Here is a 26,677-nt window from a genome sequence, read left to right on the forward strand (position 1 = left end):
ATAAAGAAAAAATGACCTTCTTGAGCAAGTGATCTATATATAGTGGTCTCCAAATTTTTACAAAGTAATATTTACACATCACACAGACAAAAAAATCACAAATGAGTCTGAAACATTCTGTTTAATCAGTCATACATTTTTTTGCAATTTCTAGAAAGATTACCTGTTCCCTCATTCATGATCATGTAAGCTCTAACACCATTAAAGTACATTCACTAAGCAAAAGCATAAAACAGCAAGAAGGCCTTCTTTACAATTCATCAGATTAGTAGGAGAAAAATTTAATTCATCTGAGACTGGTATTCTGAATCAGTAACTATACTAGAGTACTACAATTCTCAATCTGATACATCCCTACAAAATTCACCTGACCATGTTACACAAAGTTAGGAGTTTGTAATGTCCCCAAATAGTCCTGTCTGAGGTGCAGTGGTCCCACAAGGCAGAAGAACCCCACTATGACTGTCTCTTTGAAACACCATGCTTTTCCTGGCTTAGGTCAAGCTGTAGGAATGGGCGTGGTCTCATTATTGCACAAACAGGTTATAATTTATTTAGCATACAACTGGTCTGAGTCTCCATATCATATATTTTAATCATTGCTGAACATTGTCTATGGCCAGGTATTTGCTTTAGATGTTAAATGTACAAATGGAAGACTACAATCCTCATCCGAAGGCATCCAGAATCCACTCAGGAAAATATATAAGTAAATAGTGGTAAAAATGCTGTAAATGCTATTATTGTAAACTATACTAAAGGTAAGACCTGGAGAAGTCTCACTGATGAGGTGTCAAGGAAGTACAGACATTATAGGCAAACAACATGGACAGAGCCACAGATAACATGGCTAGGGCCAAATGCAAAGTCCATGTGTGCAGTGAAAGGAAAAAATTGAGACCTTATCATGAAGGGCTGGATTAGATGCCATGCTAAAGATTAGGTTTAGCCTAGAGTGGAAAATTTTGAAACATATAGGGATGGGAATAAAATAATCAGATTTGCACATTATGGAAATTATCATGGGCCTCTACAATGAATTTTCACAGGGATTAAGACCCGAGGCAAAAATATGAACTACAGAGATTAGGAAAACTACTACAATAACCTACATGCTCTAGTTAAAAGGACAGAGTATAAATATATTTAAGAAAATCATAATGCATTAAGATTCAGCACCAATTATCTTCTTTTTAAAATATTTTGCATTCCTCATCTGCTTTAAGAGTAACCCCACCAGTGTCCTTTCCTCATCCTTCTGCTCATCTTGCTACACATTCTCTCAAAAACTTGTAGACAATCCCTTCTTCATCTGCCAACACTATGTAAAGAAATGCAATTTATGTGGGCTATTTCTGGATATCAACTAGGACATATTAGGTATAAAACAGCAGAATGCTTTATTTGTCCTTATAAAAATGATCATCTTTTATTCCTTGCTTACTTAGAAAGCATTGTTCTGCATGGAAAGTAGTTCAATTCAGAAAATGACTGAAGTCCAAAATACCAAATTTTGAAAAAAAAAAAAATCCACTACCTTAAAAAAAAAAAGTGCCACAAATAAAACAGTGGAGCCATTATCTTATCATACAATGTGCCACTTGTTATCCATACCTGCCAGATACCTCTGCACTTCACTAGGGTAAGGGTTCTCATGAGGATATACGGCAGCCCAGAGAAATGCACATGAACAATACCTATACCACTTGCCATATGACTTCCTTGTGCCAGGGCTCCCTGGAGCCTCTTCCTTGATCCTCTGAGGTCTCTGATTCCTAGTTTAAGAACCCCCAAATATCTCTCCTAGCCTTGAGTTACAAATCCTTTTCTGCCAATGGCTCATAAGCACTTAACAAAAAACTATAGCTTTATTGAGATATAATTCACATGCAATTTTCAAATGTACAACTCAGTGGCTTTTGGTATATTCAGAGAGTTGTACAACAATCACCACTATCTAATTCCAGAATATTTTCATCCTTTACCAAAAAACCCTATACCCATTAGCAGTCGCATACCCATTTCCCACAACAACTCCAAACTCCTTGCAAACACTAATCTATTTTGTCTTTATGGATTTGCCTATTCCAGACATTTCAAATAAATAAAATTATACAATTTATGAAAAAAGAAACTCCATCATGTCTCTGTTTGTTTCATGTCAATAACAAGTGCATGTGATGATTTTAATGATGATAAGATCAAATCTGCAAGTCAAGTGGTTTTTCTGTGTACTTCCTCCTGAATGCCCTGGGGACATAAATATGCTCCAGGGATGGAATGAGGATGGGGGGAAAAGGAATATCTCTGTTGGGTTCAAAGATTAGAAAGATGTCAGTGGAAAGAGAAGTATGTTCTTAGTTCCATTATGTAAAATAAAATGCATGGTCCCTGAAGACCAGTGTACAAGTCAAAAGACCCAAAAAGATTTATAACAACACTGAAAACCAAAACCTGATTTTTTTTTCTTAAACTCTTCTATCTTCAATGACATTATGCAAAACCAACAAGACTCAAATTGCCACCCAAAGTATTTACTTAAGTTACTCTTTAATCAAGATACCTTAATACTGTTTTATAGTTACAAAAAAATTATTTGCATAATAATCTGAAGTCACATTCTTCTTCGATAAGGTAGAAAAATATTAAAATGTACGTAGATATAAATCTCTCTCTCTCTCTCTGCTTAATATTTTATTCTGCTTGCAACATATTACCATAGAATCGATCCCTCTTTCCAAGCATGATACTCTAATATGCAAGTGGAGGTCTCCTGGGTGCCTTTGTACGGGACAATACGTCCAGCAAGCTTAGCTTCTGCCGAGTTCAATGATTTTAACTGGCCTGGAGCAAGTCCACTCTATCTCTGATACAGAACAATCCCAGCTTTCCAGCTGTGAGGAGGAAAATGCTTTGCATTATTAAATTGTAGCCATATGCTGCAAAAGCAGACCTTGTAAATATGGAGAGGGACAAGAATTTAAATGGAGAGGAAACTTTCTATGCAGGCAGTCATTGTAAAAAAGAACCTGAGATACTTGAGTAATGAGCTTTAGGAAGTGGGTGCAGGCACAGCTTAACCCAGAGTACTCAAGACTACCACCTCTTTCATGAGGGGACCCGCACCCTCACTGTAGGGAATGCAGATATTTAAACAAGGAAAGAAAAATGTGTTATACTACAGTCTTTTAAAATTTAATAAATGGCAACCTATTCAGGTGCAGGGCCTCTTAAAACTTTTCTGGACCTAGGTGCACAGTGAAGTCAGTGCCCAAATCAATATACTGAAATTTCATTTGCACTCTAAATTACTTTATATCATTTCAGATACCACAAGCTCCTGCAATACAGTTAGAAAGCTAGGGAAAACAAAAATCTGGCTAACTATGGTTTCTCTCACAGCTGGTCCTTTTTCTCAGAGCTCTGTGAAAGAAGAGCATTTGCTATGTTTAAATTACACTCGTGACTATGTACCAAGTGGGCCCCTGACCTGTACAAATGCAAAGCATGAGAATCTTGAGAAAAGATGCAGCAGAAGACAAGATGGTGGCTACAGAGCTCGAGCAACTGCAATAACTTGGCAGAGAGCATTTCCTCTCCTGCACCAGTTCCCTAACCCCACAGCCTCAGAAATTCTCAGCTAACCTCCCTCCCCAAGCTAATCCCCATCTGCTCACCCTCTGCCCACTGCCCCTTGTCTCAGAAGCTAGGGATATTACAACCTCCCCCAGAGACTCAAGTGTGGCACTCACTGTGAATGCCAGAAGATCCAGACTCAGTCTTGCTAAAGGACTTCAAAACAAAAATTTCTCATTTCTTCCTCTGCATGGCAGTGCATGCTCATAAACACTTTGGCCAAACATATACAAGGCCAAACTTCATTTTTTCACAAGGCATTGTACCACAGTCAATTGTACTATTTATCAGGTGCAGGGAAGGAAAGGCAAGGAAAAGAGTATCACTGATGTAGTGGGATTACTATTGACTTAAGGTTTTGATTCATGAAAAAAAGTGAGTTTTAGCCTCCCTATGCCAATAACTAATTGGACCTGTGGGCAAATCACTTATCCTCTTTGCCCCATTTTCATAAGTAAAGTGAAGAAGTTGAGTTAGAAGTGTTAGAAGTACTGATAGCCCATGCTTTCTTGAGTATGTCAAGCAAAAAAATATATTGGATTATAGTAGTAAAATTTTTTTTAGAAAATTTAACTGTCAACTTGAGAAGGGTGAGATGTGTAAGCAAATATAAACATAACATAAAGCAGCAATCATAATAGAAACAGAAATGTCCAACCCTGCCTGGGAGAATCTGATAAGATGCATGGAAGAGTTTGGATGTACAGGACAAACAAGACTTTGTAGAGTGGATACAGCAGTCCTGGGAGAGGAAGAAACATATTGCAAGAAAGAAAGGGAAAGGAAGGGAACGTGGCATCTGATACTGAATAGCGTTTAAAGCCATGACACAGAAGATGGGTCATAAGCAGTGAGATATCGGGAGTTGTTCAGAAAGTCAGATTTGTGTTTTATAAAAAGCATTCATACCTAAGATTAGAGAAAGACAGAACAAGGACAGAATGAAAGCAAGTATAGGGTTTTGCACAATTACAGATAAAAAATAAAGTCTAGAGCTTAAATAAGTGTAAGAGAAAAATGGGTGGGGTCAGTGGATTCAAGAGACTTTTGAAAGGAGCTGATGACTGAGTATGGAGGGTGATAAACAGAGTTCTTGAGGAAGGACTCATGGGCTCCTCTAACCAAGAGGTCTGGCCCCAAGACATTTCACATGGAGAAAACCTCAAGTCTGAAAGAAAAGAAAATGAATTGAATTTTGGAAATGTTAAATCTGAGCTACCCATGGGGCATATACAGAACTGTGTCCAAAAAGTAGTTGGGCACATGAAACAGGAGGAGAGAGATCTGTTCCAAAGGCGCATATCTAAGAATAACAAAAGGTGAATGAACTTAAAGTCACAGGGGGACAGAAAACAGAGAACTCAAGATAAAAATCTGGTGAAGTAAATAAAGGCAAGAGACAACTGACAGAAAACATAATGGTTCCTGGATTTCGAGCAAAAGGTCCTGTTTTCAAAACCACAGGCAGCAAAAGCAAAAAAACAAGTGAAACTATATCAAATGAAAGCTTCTGCTTCGCCAAGGAAACAAGCTAGATGGTGAAATTGTGATCTATGGAATGGGAGAAAACAGTTGCAAACCATATATCGGAGAAGAGGCTGATGATCCAAATATAAAAGAAACTCCTACAGCTTGGTAGCAAAACAAAACAAGCACAACCACTCACCTGATTTAAAAATGGGATAAGGATTTGATTGGACTTTTTTGCAAAGAAGATATACATGGCCAAATGGCATATGAAAAAAGGCTCAGGCGGTAGGGGGCGCCTGGTGGTTCAGTGTTAAGTGTCTGGCTCTTGATTTCAGCCAGGTCAGGATCTCAGGGTCAAGGGATTGAGTCCCACACCTGGCTCCACCCTCAGTGGGAAGTCAGCTTGAGGACTCTCACTCCGCCTCCCTTCCCTCTCCTCACCATGTGTGTTCACTCACTCTCTCGCTAAAATAAATAAATAAATCTTAAAGAAAAGAAGAAAAGAAAAAAAGAAAAGAAAAGAAAAAAGAAAGGAAAGGAAAAGAAAAGAAAGAAAAGAAAAGAAAGAAAAGAAAACAGAAAAGAAAAGAAAGAAAAGAAAAGAAAAAGAAAAAAGGCTCAGGAAAAGCAAATAAAAATCACAGTGAGATACCACTTCACACCTATCAGGATGGTGGCTGTTATCAAGTAAACAGTGCGGCCACTATAGAAAACAGTATGGAGGTTCCTCAAAAAAATTAAAAATAAAGCTACCATAAGATCCTACTCTTAGGTATTTACCCAAAAGAACTGAAAGCAGGATCTTGAAGAGATACCTACACTCCCATATTCACTGTTGCTCTATTCTCAATAGCCAACATGTTGAAACTAGCCTAGACGTCCATTGATAAATGAATGCATGAAGAAAGCATGGTATATGCATATAATGGAATACTACTCAGCTTTTTAAAACAAAAGAAATTTTGCAATAGGTAATAAATGAACGAACCTTGAAAATATTATGCTAAGTGAAATAAACCAGTCACAGACAGACAAATGCTTCATGATTCTACCTATGTGAGTTATCTAAAGTACTCAATATCATAGAATCAGAATAGAATGATGCTTGCTGGGACTAGGGTGAAATGGAAATATGGAGTTGCCAATCAACAGGCATAAAGTTTCAGTTAAGCAAGATGAGTAAGCTCCAGAAATCTGTTGTGAAACACTGTAACTATATTATTTAAAAATTTCTTAAGAAGGCCAATCTCATGTTAAGTATTTTTTTTTAAGATTTTTTTTAAATTTATTCATGAGAGACACACAGAGAGAGGCAGAAACACAGGCAGAGGGAGAAGCAGTCTTCATGCAGGGAGCCTGATGTAGGACTCAATCCCAGGACCCCAGGATCACACCCTAAGCTGAAGGCAGACGCTCAACCACTGAGCCACCCAGGTGTCCCTCATGTTAAGTATTCTTATCACAATAAAATAAAACCAAAAACAAAACAAACAAACAAACAAAAAAAAAAAGCAAGGGAACATTTTAAGTACAGCATGGTCAATTGAATCAAATAAATGCTTAAGAACATGAAATTAGGAATAGAATGAGAAAGAACCACTGGAGAGAATAATTTCAAGCAGAGACAGAAGTTCAGTTGTAGAAGTTAAGGAGGAATTTTAGACTCTTTTTCATGACAAAGAAAGGAAATAGGACTCTTAGTTGAATGAGGTGTCTGAATGAGGGGCAAAAGATGCATTTTTAAGTAAGAAATAAGTTGCCAAGAATGAGTTAATAGAATAAAGAAGATATCTGCAGAGAGCTCAGAAGAATAAGGCACAAAAACTTTCAATGGAGCAGAAAAGTTGGTGGCTTCAGAAAGTAGGACCATTATAAAAAGGCAAGTGGGAAAATATTTATAGGATGTGAATACAAGGGACTAAGATATAAAGTGTTGCTCCAAGGGAAAAGCAATCTCTAATGATACATTTGTACTCTTTCTCATGTCACTATTATAAACTATGTAACAAAATTTCATACCACATTTCCTTTGATGTCAAAAGCCTTAGAACAAAATTGACTCCCTAAAAAACAATTCTATCCCATCCTAAGAGACTTGAGGCTATCTCTTTCTTTGCCTTGTATCTTATATTGACCTGTAACTTTGTCTATGTATCTTAAGCTTTCAGAGGAGTGCAATGTAAAAACAAAACAAAAAACACTGCATTTCTATTTGGATCCGCATCAAATGATACTTCCTGTATGAAGTCTTCCTGAGCAACCCAGCTAGAAGAGAAAGTGGGATGAAAAGCCCTCACTTTCATAAAGCACCTGCTACATGCCAGGTATGTTTCCCCATCGGATACTTACAACCGGCATAGACACAATTGTGCGGAGTTCCAGAGAAGTTGGCTGATTTGCTCATGCCCTTCATATGTCTCGTGAACATATGTCTTGTAAAACATGGAGCCTTGATTCAGGGGAAAAATGTGATTTCAAAGTTCATGTTCTTTCCACTCCACCATGCTCCCAATGATGGCTGGAAACATATTTCTTAACTCTGAACTCCCATGACACTTGAGTTGTCCCACTGAGTAACATTTAATCTTCATTATATACATAAAATAGTGTATGTATTTATGAATAGAAAAGTTTGAGGAGAGCATGGTTCATTTGTAATGTAAAATCACTGCAAAACCATTCACTATTTTACCTTCCGCAGCATCTAGCCTAGTGCCATGCACACAATAGATGCTCATTAAATGTCTCTAACTGAAGCATCAACCTACAGACAGCTATTTCCTGGATCTTTATTGTTCTTGGTGAAGAATGATGTTTATTTCCAACTCCTCCAAGGCAAATGGCTGTCTCAACTCAATTAGAGCTGACTCAACCCACATACTGTCTCTTGGAATGTAATATTTAATTCTGAATTCAGCAACCAATTTGTTGTTGTATTATTTGTTGTCTAATAGGATAGGTGTTTGGGGAAGGTATGGAAAAATCTCCTTCATGACCTTATAATACATTCCTAAATATTTTTTCCCTCAAAATTAATATTATAAATGATCATGATAGAACAATTATAGAGGCTGGGGATGGTACTAATTGCTATATAGATCAATTTTGGGGGAGTGAGTGTATACAAGCCCCCATGTGCAGCCTATAAAAATAAGGAGCTGAGGGCTATGTGCTCTTCTGGCTTTTTAAGAGTAATTTGGCAAGAAAACATATTCCTAATCTTTTGGTCTTTTATTCTGAATTCTATCCTAAATCTGAACATTTAAGAACTTTACTGAATGTGATATCTTAAAAAAAAATTAAAGGATAAAAACGAAAAATGTTTCTGAAACAAAATCTGTTAGAAAAAATAACTTTTGTTTTTGCACTGACTTGCACAGACTCATTCTAAAATTACATAAAAGGTTTACCTTGATGTCAAGCCTTACTACAGTTAACCAATCCTTTTAGTGTTTTTCTATTTATATTTCCATGAATAGAAAGCCTATTTATAGTCTGTTACATATTTTCTAATGCCAAAGTTTAAAATTACTTCTAAGATCATGAAATAGTTCACTTTCCTCTTTAAATTTTTTTTATTTGTGGATACAATAAATGAGGATATGAGAATGAATGGGTATGAACTTATTAACTAAGGAGTAAATGGGCTATGATTTTTTAAGTATCAGAGTAAATTATCTTTTCCTCGACTCTGAACATCATATTCTAAAACAAAATACGCCCTGTGTGCTTCTTAAGGGTCCGTGAAAATGTATGTGCCTTTATAAGCAAATAAGGGAGAATGTTTTATAACTTCTGTAACTATTAGAAAGTAAAGTCTGTCCCAAATTCTAAGTTTCAAAAAAAAAAACTGAGAATCAAATATAGTCCCTATTGATTCTGACAGAATATAACTACAGCTACAGATGCTGAACTAGTTTTATCAATAATTATTTGATTGGTTTTCATTAGTTTCATGATAACCCTCTGTTGGCTTTAATCTCAGTACCTATAAAATAGATCTGGGGAGTTATCAAGAGCAAAATTTTTGTGATTTAAAGAATTTCTTAAATGTGAGATCAGCAAATTGCTATAGTTAATATACACTATTATGGATCAAAGAAGAAATGAAAAAAAATAAAAAAATACTTTGAGGCAAATGGAAATGGAACATATCAAGATTTATGGGATGCAGCAAAAGCAGTTCTATAAGGGAAATTAACAGTGACATATATCTACCTTAAGAAATAAGAAATGTCTCAAATGAACAACCTAACTTTATACTTCAAGGAACAAGAAAAAGAAGAAAAAAGCCCAAAGTTAGCAGAAGGAAGGAAATAATAAAGATGAGAGCAGAAATAAATGAAACAGAGACTAAAAAGACAATAGAAATAATAAATGAAAGTAAGAGCTTATTTTTTGAAGAGATAAAATCGACAAACTTTTAGCTAGACTCACCAAGAAAAAGAAAGGGCTCAAATAACTATATTCAGAAATGAAAAAGGAAATGTTACAATTGATATCATATAAATAATGAGACTACTATGGAAAAAGTATATGCTAACTCACTGAATAACCTAGAAAAAATGGATACATTCCTAGAAACATACAATCTACCAAAACTGAATCATGATGGGACAGAAAATCTGAACAGACCAATTACTAGTAGGGAGATAGAGTGAGTAATCAAAAACAAACAGAAGTCCAATATAGACAGCTTCACTGGTGAATTCTGACAGTCAAAAAAAAAAAAAAAATTAACAAAATCCTTCTCAAACTGTCCCAAAAAATTTAAAGAGGAGGGAACTCTTCCAAACTCATGAGGCCAGCTTTACCCTGATACCAAAACCAGAAAAGGATGCTACAAGAAAGGAAAATTAGAGACCAATATTTCTGTGAACACAGTTGCAAAAATCCTCAACAAAATATTAACAAACCAAATCCAACAATATATTAAAAGGATCATATCCCCTGATCAAGTGACATTTATTCCAAGGATGCAAGGATGGTTCAACAGCTGCAAACCAGTCAATGTGATATACACATTAACGAAATGAAGGTAAAAATCATATAATCATTTCAATAGATGCAGAAAAAGCATTTGGCAAAATTTGACATGTTTATGATAGATACTCTCAACAACATAGGCACAGGGGCAACATACCTCAAAATAATAAAGACCATAAAAAAAAAAAAAAAAAAAAAAAAAAAAAAAGACCATATACAACAAGTCCACAGCTAACCTCACACTTGATGGTGAAAACCTGAATGCTTTTCCTCTAAGATCAGGAAATAGACAAGGATGCCCACTCCTACCACTTTTATTTAACATGGTATTAGAAGTCCTGGCCAGAGAAATTAATCAAGAAAAATAAAAGGCATCCAAATTGGAAAAAAAAAGAAATAAAAATCACTATTTGTAGATGACTTGATATTATATAAACCCTAAAGACTCCAACAGAAAACTGTTAGAACAAACATATTCATTAAAGTTGCAGGATACAACATCAAAACTCGAAAATCTGTTGCATTACTATACATTAATAGTGAAGTATCAGAAAGAAAAATTAAGAAAACATCCTGTTTGGGTGCCTCGGTGGCTCAATTGCTAAGCATCTGACTCTTGATTTCAGCTTCAGTCATGATCTCAGGGTTGTGAGATCAAGCCCCATATCAGGTTCTGTGCTAGGCATGAAGGCTGCTTAAGATTCTCTCTCTCTCTCTCCCCCTCTCTCTTTACTCCTCCCACAAAAAAAGAAAAAGAAAGGAAGAAAACATGCCATTTACAATTGCATCAAAAAAAAAATTAAGACACTTAGGGATATTTAACCAAGGAGGTGAAAGACGTGTAATTGAAAAATAAAAGACATTAATGAAAGATACAGATGAAGACACGATTAAATGGAAAAATACTCTATGCTCATGGATTGGGAGAATTAATATTGTTAACATTTTTATACCACCCACAGCAATCTATAGATTCAATGCAATCACTATAAAAATTCCAATGGTAGTTTTCACAGAAATAGAACAGTCCTAAGATTTGTATGGCACCATAAAAAAATTCCAAATAACCAAAACAATCTTGAGAAAGAACAAAGCTGGAGGCATCACACTCCTTGATTTCAAATTATATTACAAAGCTATAGTTATAAAAATAGTGTGTATTGGTATAAAATCCCAAACATTGATCAATGGGAGAATAGGAAGAACAGGGAAGAGAAGAGGGAGCCTAGAAATAAACTCACACATTTACAGTCAATTAATTTATGACAAAGAAGCCAAGAATACACAGTGAGGAAAGGACAGTCTTTTCAATAAATGGTCTTGGGAAATTTGCACTATCACATGCAAAAGAATGAAACTAGACCATTATTCAGTCCATAAACAAAAGTTAACTCAAGACAGATCGAAAACTTGAATGTAAGGCTTGAAACCATAAAACTTCTAGAAGAATACATAGGCAGTAAGCTCTCTGACATCAGTCTTGGCAATAATTTCTTGAATCTGACACCAAAAGCAAAAGCAATAAAAGCAAAAATAGACAAGTGGGATTACATCAATCTAAAAAGTTTCTGCAAAAATAAAAAATAAAAAAATAAAAAAATAAAAAATAAAAAGTTTCTGCATAGGCAAGAAAACCATTAACAGAAAGAAAAGGCAACCTACTGAATGGCAGAACTATTTGCAAATCATATAATTATAAGGGGCTAATATCCAAAATATATAAAGAATTCATACAACTCAATAGTAAAAAATAAAATAAAATAAAATAAAATAAAATAAAATAAAATAAAATAAAATAAAATAAAATAAAATAAAGTAAAATAAAATAAAATAAAATAAAATAAAATAAAATAAAATAAAATAAAATAAAATAAAAAAATGGGCAGAGGACCTAAACAGACATAAAAAAAAAGACATACAGATGACCAATGGATATATGAATAAATGTTCTACATTATTAACCATCAGGGAAATGCAAATCAAAACCACAATGAGATATTACCTCAAACCTGTTAGAATGGTTATTATCAAAAAGACTAGAAATAACAAGTGTTGACAAGGGAGGAGAAGAGAAGGGAGCCCTCCTACACTGCTAGTGGAAATGGAAATTGGTGTATGGAAGAGGATGGACTTTCCTCAAAAAACTAAAAATATAACTCAACATGATCCAGCAATTCCACTTCTGGGTTTTTATTTTTTTAAACGAAAATACTAATTCAAAAAGATATATATATATATTCCCATGTTCATTGCAGCATTATTTACAATAGCCAAGATATGAAACTAACCTAAATCCCCATCAAGGGATGAATGTATAAAGAAAATGTGTTGTATATATGTATAAATGGAATATATATATGGTGTGTATCTGTAAATTAAATATATATATATATATATATATATAGGATATTATTCAACTATTAAAAAGGCAGGAGGGATCCCTGGGTGGTGCAGCGGTTTAGCACCTGCCTTTGGCCCAGGGCGTGATCCTGGAGACCCGGGATCGAATCCCACGTCGGGCTCCCAGTGCATGGAGCCTGCTTCTCCCTCTGCCTGTGTCTCTGCGCCTCTCTCTCTCTGTGTGACTATCATAAATAAATAAAAATTAAAAAAAAAAATAAAAATAAAAAAATAAAAAAATAAAAAATAAATAAAAAGGCAGGAAATCTTGCCATTTGCAAAAACATGGATGGATCTTGAGGACATCATGCTAACTGAAAGAAGTCAGACAGAGAAAGATATGTTATGATCTCTAATAGGTGGAATATATATTATATATATTTATTTATATGCTTATATGATTTATAGTACTAGACATTTATATTATACTTATATATTTATATGCATAATAATTTCTTAAATATAAGATGAGAATATTGTTAGTTAATAGATACTCCTTGTTTAATTTATTCAATTATTTATTTAGTTCCAGAGAGGATATAAGGTAGCTTATTTGACATCCACCCAATATAGAATCCTAATGGTTTCCAGAGGTTTTGCCAGACTACATGCAAAAAATCAACACACAAAATAGCACAGGCCAAAATGTGCCAAAAAGAAAGTAGGATAAATCTGTGTCTTTCCAGTTGAGAAAGCTCTGATTAATGCTACAGAGAATGCTTCATAAGTTTTCATCATAGAATTTGCAAAAACTGCCCCAAGATTCTCCATTTCTTTGTTGTATTTCCAGCCAAGAGAAAACTCCCCACATAACTACAGACTTCCTAAACTTCAAAATGAGGTGTCAGCTTCTAAATGACCCAGAGGCAAAATCCAACTTCTAGTTTGCCTTGTTTTCTTTGGATATTAACCATTCCAGCATTAGGCAAGTGATTGAGATAGGAATATCTAAAAGACCATAGCTCAAGGAAAGCAGAGATATAAAACAACAGGGCAATTGAAAGCTAATTTTAAAAAATTGCAATTCGATCACACATTTCCTAAAAGTGACAGTGGAGTTTTTAATTATCGCAAAAATTAGGAGGAGTCTAATTCCTAAATTAGTGATTTACTCTCCTTTGGTCCAAACAGTTGTTTGCTATAGTTGAGAGAGGATTCATATTTCCATTGCTTAGAAAGGAATAATTTAATGTTTAAAAAGAAGTAACTAGATATAAACATATAACTTCTGACTCCATCATAAACAAACGAAATGTGTATCATTAAAATAAATGAAGTGGTCTGGTGCTTCTTGACTAAAATAACAATGTCATATCCTTGGGCACCATTAGAATTTTGAAATACCTTAGCCCTGAAAAGATAATGATCCCCATCCCCACCATGTAACAAAGACTAAAACAAACTATTAAATCACAAATAGTATAAGAAAATGCAATAAAGACTTTCATTGCTTTTTAAAATAACAAAAAATTGCAAAAATGCCTTTAAAAATAATATCACATATCGTTCCTTCCAATAATGTACTGCTTTTGTTTGCTTCTGCTCTGTTTGCTCACTATATACTAATCTCAGTCAAGAAGCACAAAAATTAAAGGCCTATATGGAGATAATCATACTAGTCTGAGGAGCTTTAAGGTCCTTCAAAAGTTCTTCTGAACCAGCAAGGATATGGCCTCCATGTCAGATAGTCATGTCTGATGCTGGAGAAAGGCCAAGCTAGAGTGGGTGTTCAATCTGTGAGCAGACCATGCATCTTATAGAATGACATAATGGGATTCCACCTTCATGTCAACAGTGGGGAACAGATTTCACAGAGCTTCCACCTCCAAAAGAGATTGAATTTTTGGCATCTCTTCCTAAGCTGTTGGGAAGTAGATGGTAACTATGTCCATGGGCTGCACATCTCCCAATGGAAAACTACTGGTTATTACAAAATGTTAGCACTCAACATGATCTTTTTCAAAAGTTTAGCTTCCCTTTGTTATAACAATACAAGTAGCAAAGCAATTTGATTGTTTCATTGTTTATGGTATTAGATTGAATTTTCTCATGAATGCACTGTGTCTTTTTGAGATACTGCATCTGAAACTTTAGAGATTCCACATTTCAGCCAAAGCCAGAACACAAAGATGAAAAAAGTCTCCAAAAGATAAATTATGTTCTAAAATCCCAAACATGCTTATATTTATGAAAAGAGTTTCTCTTTTTTTTTTTTCTTCACGAGAGAGAGAGAGAGAACGAGAATATGCACATGAGTAGGGAAGGAACAGAAGGAGAGAATCCTAAGCAGGCTCCACACTCAGCCCAAAGCCCAATGAGGGACTTGATCTCCTGACTGTGAGATTGACCTGAGCCAAAATCAAGAATCAGACGCTTAACTGACTGAACCATTCAGGTGTCCTGTGAAAAGAGCTTTTAATAATGCATATAATTTATCGCAATTGACTACAAAACAAAAACCTTAATAAGTTCTGATTTTTCACATTTCAAATTAGAAGTCATTCTACATACCTAGTGGCTTGATTTATTTCGTTACTGCAGAACTCTTACTTTCATCAAGAAGGATTCTTTAATAATCTCATGATTAAATCCATAATACAATGATAAGCAACATATGCTAAAATGATGGAATGCTTCCAAATCATCAAAGAAAATTTTAATTTTGTTCCATTTAATTTTGATATCATATATGTTTTATTATATACTACCTGAAAAACTGGTAATTTATGTAGCATTTACATATATTCAGTATTCAACTAATCATATGATCTAACACATTCCAGTTTTAAGACATTGTTCTCAAAAAGGTTTGATTTCCAAGGAAAATTTAAAAAGGAAAAAATTAGAATTGTCCTACCTTGATTATTTCTGTTTGTCATATTATATGCAAACAGATGAATTAAGAGATGCCACACTGAATATAGCAAAAGAAAAATTTAACCAAGATTCCTGACAAATATTAAAATATCAAATTCCAGCCTTATATAACTATTTTACAATTATTCATTCAGCATAAGTAGAGAACATTTTTAAGTAAAATTCTTTCTGTACACGTTCAGAAATGCATTTTAAATGATAACAGCTTTATTAATTTCAAATGCAAAGAACATATCCTTTGTTTAGTCTGACGGACTTACATTACTTATCAATTCTTTTTCTATTAACCACCCTCCCCCACCCCATTCTTCCTAAAATGAGTGAGGAAGCTTTTAAAAAATGTTTGGACATGATTCACTCTGAGTTATCATGCTATACAGGGAAAACATTACTCAAGTAAAAAGAAGAAATTTTAGTAAAGCTAAAGGCATACCCCAACGAAATTTTCTCAACTTAAGAAAATTTCTCACAAATTTATTACATTTGAAATACTCTGTCTTTTTTATTCTACTCTCCCACCAACACAAAAAATAAAATAATAAATTTAACTGGAAATTACATTTAATTTTTTCTGATTTTTGTATGTGTTATCAATCCGTAGTAATTTTGAATGATTTTGATAAAAGACCAATCAAGTTAGCATACATTTTTCAATCTATATTTAATTAAAACTTTTGATCTTTGAAGTATCTGCTACTTTTGCCAAACAGTAAGGTTTTGTACAATACAGAGTACTGAATATGTAGTTGGAAAATATATTTTTTCTAAGATAAAAATAAGGAACAAAATATAGGCAAGACTCAAAAAGAAGAAGTATATTGTCTTGACTTTGCACTTTTCCTTGCATATTTACTTACTGTATCTTTGTAACATCATTTCAAAATAAGACTGGTCTATTTTCTTACAGTTTGGGGTTTTTTAGATAGTACAATCTCACAGTAGCAAAGTTCTATGACAAGGGAGGTCAGATAATTAAGGACCTAATACTAATTCTACCTGAGGAAACTTTTATTATTACTTTTCATAAATGGTTTGGTTTATTTTCAACGAAAACAACTAGATGAAATTATTTGGGGAGGTAGGGGACTTATGTGGGGAGTTTGGATTTTTTTTGTTCATTTTGTTTTGGTTTTGTTGGTTTATTCTTAGAGCACTCTCTTCCCCAAGTTGCAAATACAAATAAAATTATTCTGATAATGAAATAGTAGAAATTCTTCTTTGCACAAGTTTTATACTATGAGGAAAAAACACAAAATGCCCCTAAATTAATGTCAAATTCTATATATTCAGATTTAGAAGCAAGGAAACTACGAAGACAGCCAAGTTATAAAAGCGCATTTTCAGATCTGGAACAACTTCTGGACATAAAGAGGGTATTTGGCATACATCATACTAAAGGAAAAGTCTTACTTTCATTATTTCCTGATTCTTGGAATCTAATAAAAACCTTATGGAATAAAAACTTGTTTGAAAAAAATCCCTCACTGAAAACATAACCACCCTCTAGCCCAACCCTCCTTATAAAGTAATACGAGTTGATAAACTATAATAAGAGTATGGAAATTTTTACTCTTTCTTGTGCATTTTAAAAGAATGATGAAGTAGTTTTTTGGCTTTTTAAGCAGCAGTGACTTTTAGCACCTGAACAATGTACAACTAAAATACACGCATGTTCATTTTTCAAGAAACATCACCAAAAATTAAAACGGTGGTGGTTAGGTAAGTACTGATGACGCCTATATAGAAGTATTTGCCACTGTGAAGGGCCTATGGAGAATCACATCTTGTCCTGATCATACCTGCCTGCCAGAACAAAATAGGCAGCTGACCAATCATGGGGTGTTTACCTATACAGTGGTACCTTTGTTCTCCAACAATGTTAGATTGCAAATGTCCTGGAGCACATATTTACCTGGAGGATTCTTGGCAGGATCATTGTGGCTTGGACTTCCTGATTGTCCAGAATCTATAAAGAAATCACAGAAAATGTTTTCTTTTTAATTTGTTTTGAATGAATTTCACAATCCTCAGAAGGACTTTTAAAAAATTTTTTTAAGATGCAACAACGAAGCTGAGTGTTTAAAAAAAGTATACTTTCCCAAGCCTTTCAGCAGCAACACTTTATTTATCGAGCTAGATAAATGTCCATACATATTTCTATGTCAAAATGAAAAAATAAAGTAGAGATCTACCATATTCTCAGAATGGAGCAAGGCTTTTTGAAACAAAAGGTCTGGCTACAAAGCCACTAAAGGTGGTTTGAAGGTCAGGCCTGTTAGTACCAATATGAAATAAAGCAGATATATCCCCTAAAAATGCAACCTGAGTGTAATTAAACATGCTTTTAAGAACCTGAAAATGTTTTTATTCGAAGAGTAAAATACACAGAAACGAGAGTCCATTTTTCCAGGATTTCATGTGCATACACACATATCCACTCCCATAATCTCCCAACCTACTGGATCCAGGCCCAGATTTGTCTTCATCCCATAATAGCAATCGATTTGCAAACACCAAGAAGAGCATAAATTACTAGGTAGAAACTAACATAGCTTTATGGAGAGCAAATTGTTGGATCAATTTAATTTCCATCTGTGATAGACAGACTGCAGATAAGGAGAAAAAGATCAATGTAGTATAATCAAATTTCCTATCCCACGTTATTTTTCATTGATGCATTCTATAGGAAACAACGTAGAGGCTATACTACAGTTAGGCAACATGCCTTTCCCAGCTAACCTAACACTCTTGTGTTTTGTTCGTTCCTCTTTCCTCTATGTCCCCTCTGCATTTATCTGTGTCATTTGCCCCATATCATTATACACTTACTTGCAGGTTGCTTTATCATCTTATTTTATTGGTCCTAGTATTTAAGTTTTGTCTCCCCAACTAAATTGTATGCTCCTAAGCTGAGGCAGAGATTCTATCTACTTCTTTTGTGTCTTCCTCAGTGCGCAGTGTGCTGTTCAAGGCTGTAAATGCACCAGGCTTTCGGTAAACGCCGGAGGAATGGAAGGCTCAGATTCAGCAGCCTTCTCTGCCTGCCTAGGAAAGGCAATTTTGAACTTGATACTGAATTTCAACAAAATTTGATCGGTGGCCATAGATAAATCTCTTCCCTGAAATCTTGCCATGGTACCTATGCCAAGACAAGAATCCAGTCTCATTTAAGCAGAAAAATCTTATGCTAGTTTTTTCAGCAGGGTGATTCTGTTCATCCATGTAAGTGATTAGCATATTGCAATTGCTGCTTCTGATGTGAAATGCAAGGGGATCCTGTTAGTCTCTTCCTGTATAGAATTTGGCCATTTATTTTTGCACTTTGCCTCATGCCTGCTAACTAGATATAATGCTGAGATCAGAATTCCACCTCTTCATCATATTTCCTTTGTCTTTTTTTTCTCTAGAATAGTTTTCATGAAATCTACACAAATATATGTGGTGATTCCCACATTATCCACCAATTGATTTCTGACTTCCCAGAATGCAAGCAAAGAAACTCATAAGGGCCACTCAAGCTAGTGTCTCCTGCAGACGGTCAGAGTTGGATATCCTCTAAAATGCTTGTCTCTCATGAATTCTCTCATTGTTTCTGAAATTGAGGCAAGACTCAGTGACTTATAACTTAGAAAGTCAATCTTTCTCTTTCTACATTCCTAAAAAAAATGGTATAATATTGGCCACTTTCCAGGCATGGAGTATGATAGTTACATAAAAATGATAAATTACACTATTTTGTTACTGCTTCAGTTATTTCTGCCTTGAGTCCCTCTGACAAATGTCCTTCAATACTGATACTACATTCCAGTTTAATTTCTCGTGACCCTAACATTTTGAGGCGTTCCTACTTTTATTATTATTGTCGCCGTCATTGTTGTTGTTAACATACCACTGAACAGAGAGCCTCTTCATATTTTCTTTTTCCTTTTAATGTTTACTTCACATTTACGGAGGCCTAGACCTTGCATCCTTCAAGGTCGCTAATGCCACCTTCCTGATGACACACGAGGCAGGTTGAGGTTGTCCTCAGGGGACAGTGGTTGTAGACTCTCCATGAGCCTTAGCATGTTTACTTAAATCAATTTCAAAATGGTACCACAAAACTCTTTCCCAACATCTGGCTGCTAAAACTTGGGTCAATTAAAAAAGTGAATGTCTCTTCTATTCCTAAAAGTATTCAGCTAGAACACTGGCACCCCCATTACCACAACATCCCACTTGGGAAACTCTATTCTTTTCTGCTGCAAATTACCCCTTCCCCCATTTCCAACAACTGCACACCAACTTCTTCATTTGAAAACAATATAATTACTAAAAAAAACCAACAACAAAAAACAAGTATTTGAGGAAAAACTGAAGTAGACACTAAATTTGAGTCACACACTTGCTTTTAATAAGAATTCCACTTTCTAAAATGATCTGGCATTTACTGGCACACAAAGGCAGATCTTCCCCTCATATTCCAAAGTCTGTGCCTTTTCATGAAGTAAAATAGTATAAACTAGACCCCAAAACATAGAATAGGGCCCCCTTAGAGAGTGAGCAAGTTAACATTTACTTTTCAGACTATAAATTCTAACGCTATAATCTACTCTTAACTCTTATGGCATCTTATACCAGTCACTTAATTCCAACTGCTGGAAAAGGAAGTAACCGGGGAGTCACACTTGGCAGAGAAATCAAAATGAACTGTTATTGTGGTTAACTTCAGAGAAGGAATTATTCAGACCACATTTAAAACCCTTCCAATTCACCACCCAGGTCACATTACTCTACACCCTTTTCTTCAACCACTTCCATCACTTGCTCAAGTCCTGTGTGCGTGTGTGTCTGTGTGTATTTAATATGTTATTGTGAATTCTAGCTCTGTTCCTCACTAGTAGTGTGATTTTGTGCAAAATTACTTAACTCTTAGAGCCTTGTGGTCTATATTTTTACAACTGTAATACTATCTATCTCATAGAATCATCGCAAAGCTTTCATTATGTAAACCATCATGTACTGGTCAGACACATCCCATACAACCCGTAAGTGAAATATATCAATCACAGAGATCACAGTCAAAGAATGATTAATATATTTAATGGACTAATTCTCAGGAAAAAAGGAAGAAAAGGGATATGACTAAATTCTACCCACCAGTCCCAGGGCAAGCATGTAAAATGGTCTGTGGTAAATGGCCTGAACATGAAGGAGTGTGTGCCTGCTGAGAATTCCTATGTTAAAGCTATAGCCACCTTCTCCTCTCAAGGGAGAGAGTTGCAAGGCCTCAGGAACTCTCATGCTCAAAAGGCAGTAGATACAAGCCACTTGATGAAGATTACCTCCAGAAGACTGAAGTCTTTGAAGAACAAGGCTGGTAAGAATGGGGGTTGTGAGTTGCCCAGCACACTGGGTCTTGAGTCTAGAACAATCTGGACGCAGTGGAGAACAAGAGAGGGAAACGGAACTTGAAGGCAGCACACCTAAACCAGTCCTTCATCGTTCCTTCCACATTTTATTTTCTCTTCCTTGACCCCAATCTAGATCTTCTACATTTTGTTGTCTCTTTCTGACTTCACTGGACATGATGTAGAACTGAAATAGCTTGTATTACTTATACGAGTATAATTATTGTACTTCTAAAAACCTCATATTACCCTTATTCTTTATATTTTAAAAGTGTCAGTTAAATGTATATGTCTTCTTCTTGGAAAAATATAATTAATGAAGCCATTTCTAAGTTACTGCTTTTGGAACTCAATCTATTCCTCCTCCTCCAGGAATAAGAAAAGATTCACATCCCCACATGACCCTTACCAAATTTTCTTCAATCCTGTTGTGCACTCCCTTTTAAAAAGCAGCCAGCCTTTTATGGCTCTTCTAATATCTAAACTTTACCTAAAGAATAGCCAGCTTTGGGGTACCTGGGTGGCTCAGTCAGTTAAGTGTCTGCCTTCGGCTTGGGTTATGATACCGGAGTCCCAGGATCCAGCCCCATGTTGGCCTCCCTGCTTCTCCCTCTCTCTCTCTGTCCCTCCTCCCAGCTCATGCTCTCTTGCTCTCTCACTCTCTCTCAAATAAATATAATCTTAAGAAGAGAAATGGTCAGTTTCCCTAATGACCCAGTTTTTTTTTTTTTTTAGAAGATCCTGGGATATTTAAGTGACCTAAATGGCTTGTCCAAAGTTACATGACAACTATTAAAACATATGTTCTCTACATAGGCCACCCATTCAGTCACACTGCCTCTTGAGAGGTTATGATGCAATCTGCAAATCACGTACAGCCAAGTGATCTTTTAGTAGATTAAATGTTTCTGGGAACTTGACCTTCCCCTAACTTCCCTCCTCCTTCCTACCATTTACCAATACATTCAAAACCTTTTTCATAAATTTTAAAAGCCCATAGCTATTCTTTCTAAGTTGGAAACAATTATTATTAAAATCTATAAGCTTACTGATGCTTGAAAAAGAGGAGAACTCTAAATCAAATTTAGTCTGGATTCTCCCTGCTAAACAAAGAGAATTCTAATGCTTTACTAACAATCTAGTGGAAGTCCAATAAAATATTCGCTAAATATGTAAGATAATAAACAAATAATCACCACTTAAATGTTTGTTATTGAGTACTAACTTTCTGAAGTACTCAATTATCTGATGGGGGCAGATCATCAAAACTGAAAAATTTCTGAAGGTAACTACTATAAGCATCGATTAGATATGAATCAGTAAGATTCACAGAATACCTTCTATATCCCAATTGCTGATGTCTGGAACATAAAAAGGTTCTTAATACATGCCTATTAAATTTCCAATTAATTTATAATAATGACCCTTAAAATACTGTTTTAAGAAGAATATACATTCTATGCCTTCTAGAGCTCAGAGGCTGCCCAAAAAGAAGTAAATGTACAAATAAAATATAATACAGTGATAGGTGCTAATAACGAGTCTTATATCAAGATCAGCAAACAATTGGTTCTTCCTAGGAAGGATGAGTAAGGGTGTGTCATAGAAATTATCAGAGGGAAGGACCTAAGGAACAGATCCTTGAAAAATGAACAGATGTCATATTATGATAGTACATAATTCTACTCTGCTACCAAGGCTTTTTAAAACCCTAAACTGATTAAGCTACTTCACTGCTAAAACCCTTACATGTATTCCAAATACAGAAAAATCTCCAAATTTTTTAGCATGCCATTCCAGACACCTTCTGGTCTTTACCAACTCTCAGGTCATATTTTAGTCTTCTGCTTCCCCATGTATCATCCACACTTGATGCCTCCAAGTCTTTGCACATTGTGTCACCCTTTTTTTCCTCCCCAAAGTCCTTCATGTTGAGGTCATGCGCCTTTTAGATTCATGAAATACATGAAGGGATGCTGACCTATTTAGCCTATACCCCTAATCTTCAATATACTGCTTGACACTCGGTTGAGTAAACTAAATGAGTAGGAAACAATTGGTCTATAAAACTAAGGAAGTGTACAAAGAAGAAAGACTAGCCATGCCCCTTCGGTGAAGAAACATACATTAGAAGTCAAACAGACACACCTTTGGTGGCCAACAAAAAGAGGAAGAGGGCTAGGTGTACTAGTCCTCGCCTGAAGTTAAGGCTCAGTTCTGCTTCCTTTACTTCCCGATGGAATATTTGGAAATGGGAGGGAGTAGATAAGAGAGACTATTTTAGTCAGAATTAATTTGGGGGTCTCTCCTACAAACGGAAGAAATGTTCGGTAAGGGCCTGGAAGCAGACCCCCAGTTTGCAAGGTGGAGGCCAAGAAGCTTTTAATGACCTTTATACATAAGCTGTCGTTATATTCCTGGATGAAACCTATTTCAGGAATTCATTTTCTTTTTTGACACCATGACTGGAGTATCAACAGAAAAACTAAATTTGAGAGGCATGATTTTAATTTATAGTCATGTTGATGCAAAGAAGGGCTGAAGAAGGTAATTTGTCATATCCCTTCTAGCTCTAAAATTCTATGATTCTATAACAATATGGCTTTTATATCAAGGGATATCAGAAGAGTAAATGAAACCCACACTGTAACCTGTTAACCTACAGATAGCCTCTTGCTAGAACTAAAATTAGTCATCATGTGATAAAGGGCCCCTTTGTCATATTCTTTTGCTTTAAGCAGGTAAAGAAATAGCCCATTGTCAACTAAAGAATACCATGGGATTTTTTTAAAAGACTTAGAATGGTCCCCTTCTTTCTCTCCTAAACGTTAATTACTAACATACTAAAATAGTATATTTTTACAAATTAAATATGTAGCATGCCAGAAAGAATCACTTAAGAAAGAGAAAAGTCAAGATGTAAGGAACAAGCAAAACCCTGAGGGAAGGGATACAAATGCATGCATTTTATAATAGGGACACACAAAAATAAGACAAAACCAGGCACCTTTTTAAAGGGGGTGCAGGAGGAGAAAACAGTTCTCTTAGGGCACCACCTCCCTCACCTTCTTCCATTTCCCTCTGCCCCAAGCGCTGTTCCTCACTCTTGACAGTTTATTTTCCACAATGGCTGCTTTCCTGGGATTTACAGTGATTTAGCTTTATATAATTGCAATCTGATTACATAATTCACCATATTTTTCTCCAGCACAGTTAAAATACTACATGGCTTCACTTTTAATGGAGGACTGCTTCATCAATTGGGGTGACACAAAACTATAGTTTTACAATATTTTTTTCCTCTATTAAATGCTTATTAGAGTAACACACACAAAAAAAGAACAAAGAAAAACTAAGTGCTTTCCTTGTCTCTCATAAGCATGTAAAGGTGTAGGAAAATGCCTGCTCCTTCTTTCTCTCCATCTCCCTCTGTCTCTCTCTAGCTTCTGTATCTCTCTCTCTTCTCAATAGGGCATTCCATTATATGGCATCTGCTTCCTTGCAAAACTTGGTTAACCATGTACCCATGGAAAGCATCAACTCTGTCACTTTGTTAACGGAGTCTGTGATAAATTTTTGCTGAACCTGTGCTCCCTCCACTAAACCCAGTTCTGAGTAGGAAGAGAAATCAAACCTCTCTGAATATGTTTGGCAGAAGCAAAGTAATATTCAGGAAACATGGCTTCCTACATATTCTTAATCATGCTTTTTAATCTATATTATTTCCCATCTAAAGGCCCATGATCTTCCTTTTCATTGGCTAACATAGATTTTTAAATATATGTTCAATATTAACAAAACTCATAGTTTTAAGAGAGGTTGCTGCGTTGAGGGTCATTACAGATAAATTAACTTAACCAAAGAAAATATAAAACAAGAGCGTAGATATGTAATATATCCTCTATATCTTATTTCCACATGTTCCACTAGTTCTACTTTTAAACTTTCTTTTGAAGAGCTACGTTTTTGGTTTTAACAGGGTGATTGGGTTCAAAGCATCATATCTCAGGGATTAAAATAACGATTTATTTGGACTTAGGACCAAAATTGGTTCACAAAGAATTAGCCAAAAGACAGAGGCCACTGAAATTTAAGGGGAAAAAAAATCATATGCCTGCATGAGAGCAAATTAAACCTGTTCTCAGGAGGGGACTATTGACCAGTGCAGATACAAACACCCCTGCACAAAAAGCGTTAAACCTGCCAATATCTGTGACCAGAAGTTTGCACTGCTTCATTAACTAGCACCAAAACCTCACAAACGAAAGCAGGGATAATAGTATCTGACCTTTCTGACCTAAGATTAAGTTCAATGATTCTTTACTGATCCAGGGATTGAGTGAACCAAAGGTCACAACCAGGATCATCGACACTTCTTGCTTTCTAAGCCTTTACCCTATAGAATGCAAAGACACCATACTGATCATTGTCAAGATTGCTAAGTTTCTACAGTGTGTTTTCAATTAAGTAAATAAAATGTGGTAATTAAATCAAGATTGCGTAATATGTTTTTGATTTGTAATCTCATTTAAATTAATTAACTGACTCAATCCTTGTTTAGTTTTTAAACTGGCCTAGTTAGGGAAAGAGTCCCCGGGAGCAAATCCAGCTTTCTATCTTTAAAAACAAGGCAAAGCAATCTGGCATACTTAAAAATTTTTTTAATGCACCAGGAAAATATAAATACAGAGGCAGGGGTGTTAGTGTAGTGGAGGGAGGAGTTTTATGGCATGATTTTGACTAAAAAAATAGTTCTTGCACTAGAGAGAAATAAACCAAGACATTATTTATTCAAAACATTTCTTTTCCAATTTTATGAAGATTGCATGTTTGTTGGAAGCAAAACATCTCCAGCTGTATTTTAAGTTTCTGAAGAGAGTTGTAAGATTTATAATCTTTCATAAATGCTGCCCATATCTCATAATATTAGATGAACACGCCACTGCGTACTTTAAGGAAAAATTGGCCAATACGTTTTGCCACATGAAAACAATGAAGTACTTTCCAAAGCCCAGCCAGATCCAGTAGGAAAAGATGAGATGAATGTCCTGTCTTTCCCATCTGGGAGACATTGTGGATTTTAGCTATTCTATGTAATATACATTTTTTTTTCCCTTGGAAACCAAGAAACCTGCATTTTATAGTAAGGTATGTAGTGCAAAGAGAATGTTGGTGAAATATGAATCTGAAAATGAAAACCAGAACGTCATCAGACTCAAGAACATAATTATAGAGGCAAGTTGAAAAAAATCAATGTAAAATTTCAATATAAACCAAATGCAACGTATCTATGATCATATTAGTCTTAGATTTTCTCTTAAAAGGAAAGCATGGAAAAATAAATGCTCTCTTATCTCCAAAGCCCTGAATAGCACTTGTTACATTGTCTGACATGGTGACTGACTTATCTGTTTTATTTTGTCCAAGGGTTTTCATGGATTAATCTAAATCCTACAGGTGCCACAGTCCTGTGGACACATGGCCCCTTTATGCTAGCTAGGTCGTTCCATGTATTTCTCCAAAACTTAATATCATATTGTATATCTAGATTAAAACCAGATACAAGACTTTCTAATATTTTGTTGGCAATTTTTCTTCTCAGGGAGCAGGCTGTGTTTTCTCAAAACTGTCTGGAGAGTCAGAACGCCTGGGTCCCATTCAGTAACTGCCAACCACTTGTACTCTGACCCTAAGCAAACCACTTATGCCTCAATCAGTTTTCACGTTGCCCAATCATTTAAAACCAGATGAGAAAAAGGTACAAATTTTTAGCCTTAGTCATTTACAACAGGAATAAGAGGGGGAAAAATAACTTCACACAACAGTGAAAATATGCACAAGTATTTGTGGAGAAAGATTAACATACTTTTTTTTTTAAGATTGTATTTATTTATTCATGAGAGAGAGAAAGAGAGAGA

At 35.3% G+C, this 26,677-nt stretch overlaps 1 protein-coding gene across 12 annotated transcripts in view; it reads right to left on the minus strand.

The window, feature by feature from the left end:
* The window catches only part of NFIB (nuclear factor I B), a 444,693-nt gene that overhangs the window by 84,136 nt on the left and 333,880 nt on the right, over positions 1-26,677 (minus strand). For all 12 annotated transcript variants that reach the window (XM_077911987.1, XM_077911994.1, XM_077911986.1 and 9 more), the window contains exon 3: positions 17,282-17,335. In XM_077911987.1, the coding sequence (XP_077768113.1) occupies positions 17,282-17,335 (54 nt within the window). The remainder of the gene's footprint in view (positions 1-17,281; positions 17,336-26,677) is intronic.

The sequence above is a fragment of the Canis aureus genome, chromosome 10 (assembly GCF_053574225.1).
Source record: "Canis aureus isolate CA01 chromosome 10, VMU_Caureus_v.1.0, whole genome shotgun sequence".
In the NCBI taxonomy this organism is placed as follows: domain Eukaryota; kingdom Metazoa; phylum Chordata; class Mammalia; order Carnivora; family Canidae; genus Canis; species Canis aureus.